The sequence below is a fragment of the Orycteropus afer genome, unplaced genomic scaffold (genome assembly GCF_000298275.1).
Source record: "Orycteropus afer afer isolate SDZICR_OR568_19922 unplaced genomic scaffold, OryAfe1.0 scaffold00244, whole genome shotgun sequence".
Classification (NCBI taxonomy): domain Eukaryota; kingdom Metazoa; phylum Chordata; class Mammalia; order Tubulidentata; family Orycteropodidae; genus Orycteropus; species Orycteropus afer.
The window spans coordinates 782,951-784,572 of record NW_006921831.1 but is presented as its reverse complement, the minus strand read 5'-3'; the positions used below and the strand labels follow the sequence as shown (position 1 = coordinate 784,572).

The window sequence follows — 1,622 nt, the reverse complement described above, 5'->3', positions numbered from 1 at the left end:
CACGGAGCGCAGGGCCACTCGGACACACGGTGGGGGGTACGTCACGGAGCACAGGGCCACTAGGAAACAGGGGGGCCATCACGGAGCACTAGTTCACTCTGACACACGGCGGGGGGTGGCGCGACAGAGCGCTGGTTCATTCTGACACACGGCGGGGCACCCTGAGTCGGAGTCGACTCTATGGCAGCTGGGTGGCTGACTGGTTTTAGAGGCACGGAGGGTCCCGGCTCGACTTTAGAAACCCACTCCGCCCAGCAGCTGAGGGCTTGTACCAAACTCCGTGTCTGACCCTCAGGGACCTAGGCCGCTGGGCAGGTGGGGTGGTGGGGACATAGAGTACGCACACCTGGCTGCGGACAGTGGCAGCTCACGGCCTCATCAGCAAAGCTCGACCTCTCGGGTCACCGTCACGCTCTGTGGGCCTCTTGCACGGGGCAGGGCCGAGCGTCCAGCCCCGGGGGCTGCTCTGCAGGAGCCAAGAAGGTGAGATTCCGGGAGGCTCCAGGCCTCGGGCCCTGTGTCCCAGGTGCTCACCCCCCACATCTTCAGAGCATCTCAGGCCTCTCCTGCCTCTCCCAGAAGCCCCTCCTGACCCCTCCAGGAGTCCTCACTTTACTCCTATGCATCTCTGTGCCAGCCCCATCGCCCATCCCGTGGGAGCCCTTGGGGGCAGGACTGGGGCTCTGGTGCCCACTCAGCAGCAGCCCAGGGCACGGCTCAGCCCACAGCTGCCTGCGGCAGACTCTGGAGGCCCTGCCAGCAGAGCCCTAAGATGTCCGCAATGATTCAGCCATGCTTACAAACGCCCAAAGCCTGAGCCGGGTGCAAGGTAGCATTAGGGAAGGCTTCCTGGAGGAGGCGGTGCTGTCTTGCACTCTGCCAGGCAGTGGAGCCTAAGGGTTAAGGGCACGGGCTTTGGACTCGCAGGTGCAGTTCTTACCTTGGCCTCTCACGACCCTGAGCAACTCACACTAACTCGCTCCAGGCCTTAGCTTGCTTATCCGTAAAATGGGCACACAAACCCTGCAGGGATGCTGTAAGGACGAGATGTGAGGCCCAGCCCAGGTCAGCGTGCCCTCAGGGTGGTGGGTATCTTCGGCAGCACCCTGGAAGGATGGCCAGACCCTTAGCCCACCCAGCTGTAAACAAGCTGTGCCTCCCAAGCTGGCAAACCCTGATGCCAGGAAAGTGAGCAAAGCCACCCCTTTCAACACCATCCAAACTCTGGTACCTGGCAGACAAAACAGGGGGCCGTTCCCACCAAGGCTCCCTTCCACTTGTTTCTGGAGAGCCCTGCCTGCAGCTCATCAAGGAGGAAAGGCAGGAGGGGTTAGCCCGGAGTCGTCTCTGCTCAGCCCCGTCGGGGAGGCACTGCTTACCCCAGAGGGCCATGAAGATGGAGAAGAAGACGGTGGCCGGGTTGTCGAAGAGGTGGCTGGCTCGGGCGGTGGCACAGGCCGAGCTCATCTTCCAGTAGCTGCAGGTCTTGTCACACAGGGGACACATGGTGATATTGTACGTCTGGTCACACATCTCCATGCTGAAAGATAGCCAGGCGCACGTGAGTCCCAGGCCCCGCGCCTCCTAGGTGCCCCCAGGGCTGAGGACATGCTGGGCCCCTC

The 1,622-nt window shown here is 62.5% G+C and overlaps 1 protein-coding gene across 1 annotated transcript in view; it reads right to left on the bottom strand.

Annotated features, from left to right (window-relative positions):
* Positions 1 to 1,622, bottom strand: part of ANO1 (anoctamin 1) — a 155,250-nt gene that overhangs the window by 60,305 nt on the left and 93,323 nt on the right. The window contains exon 13 of the mRNA XM_042782104.1: positions 1,380 to 1,540. Within this exon, the coding sequence (XP_042638038.1) occupies positions 1,380 to 1,540 (161 nt within the window). The remainder of the gene's footprint in view (positions 1 to 1,379; positions 1,541 to 1,622) is intronic.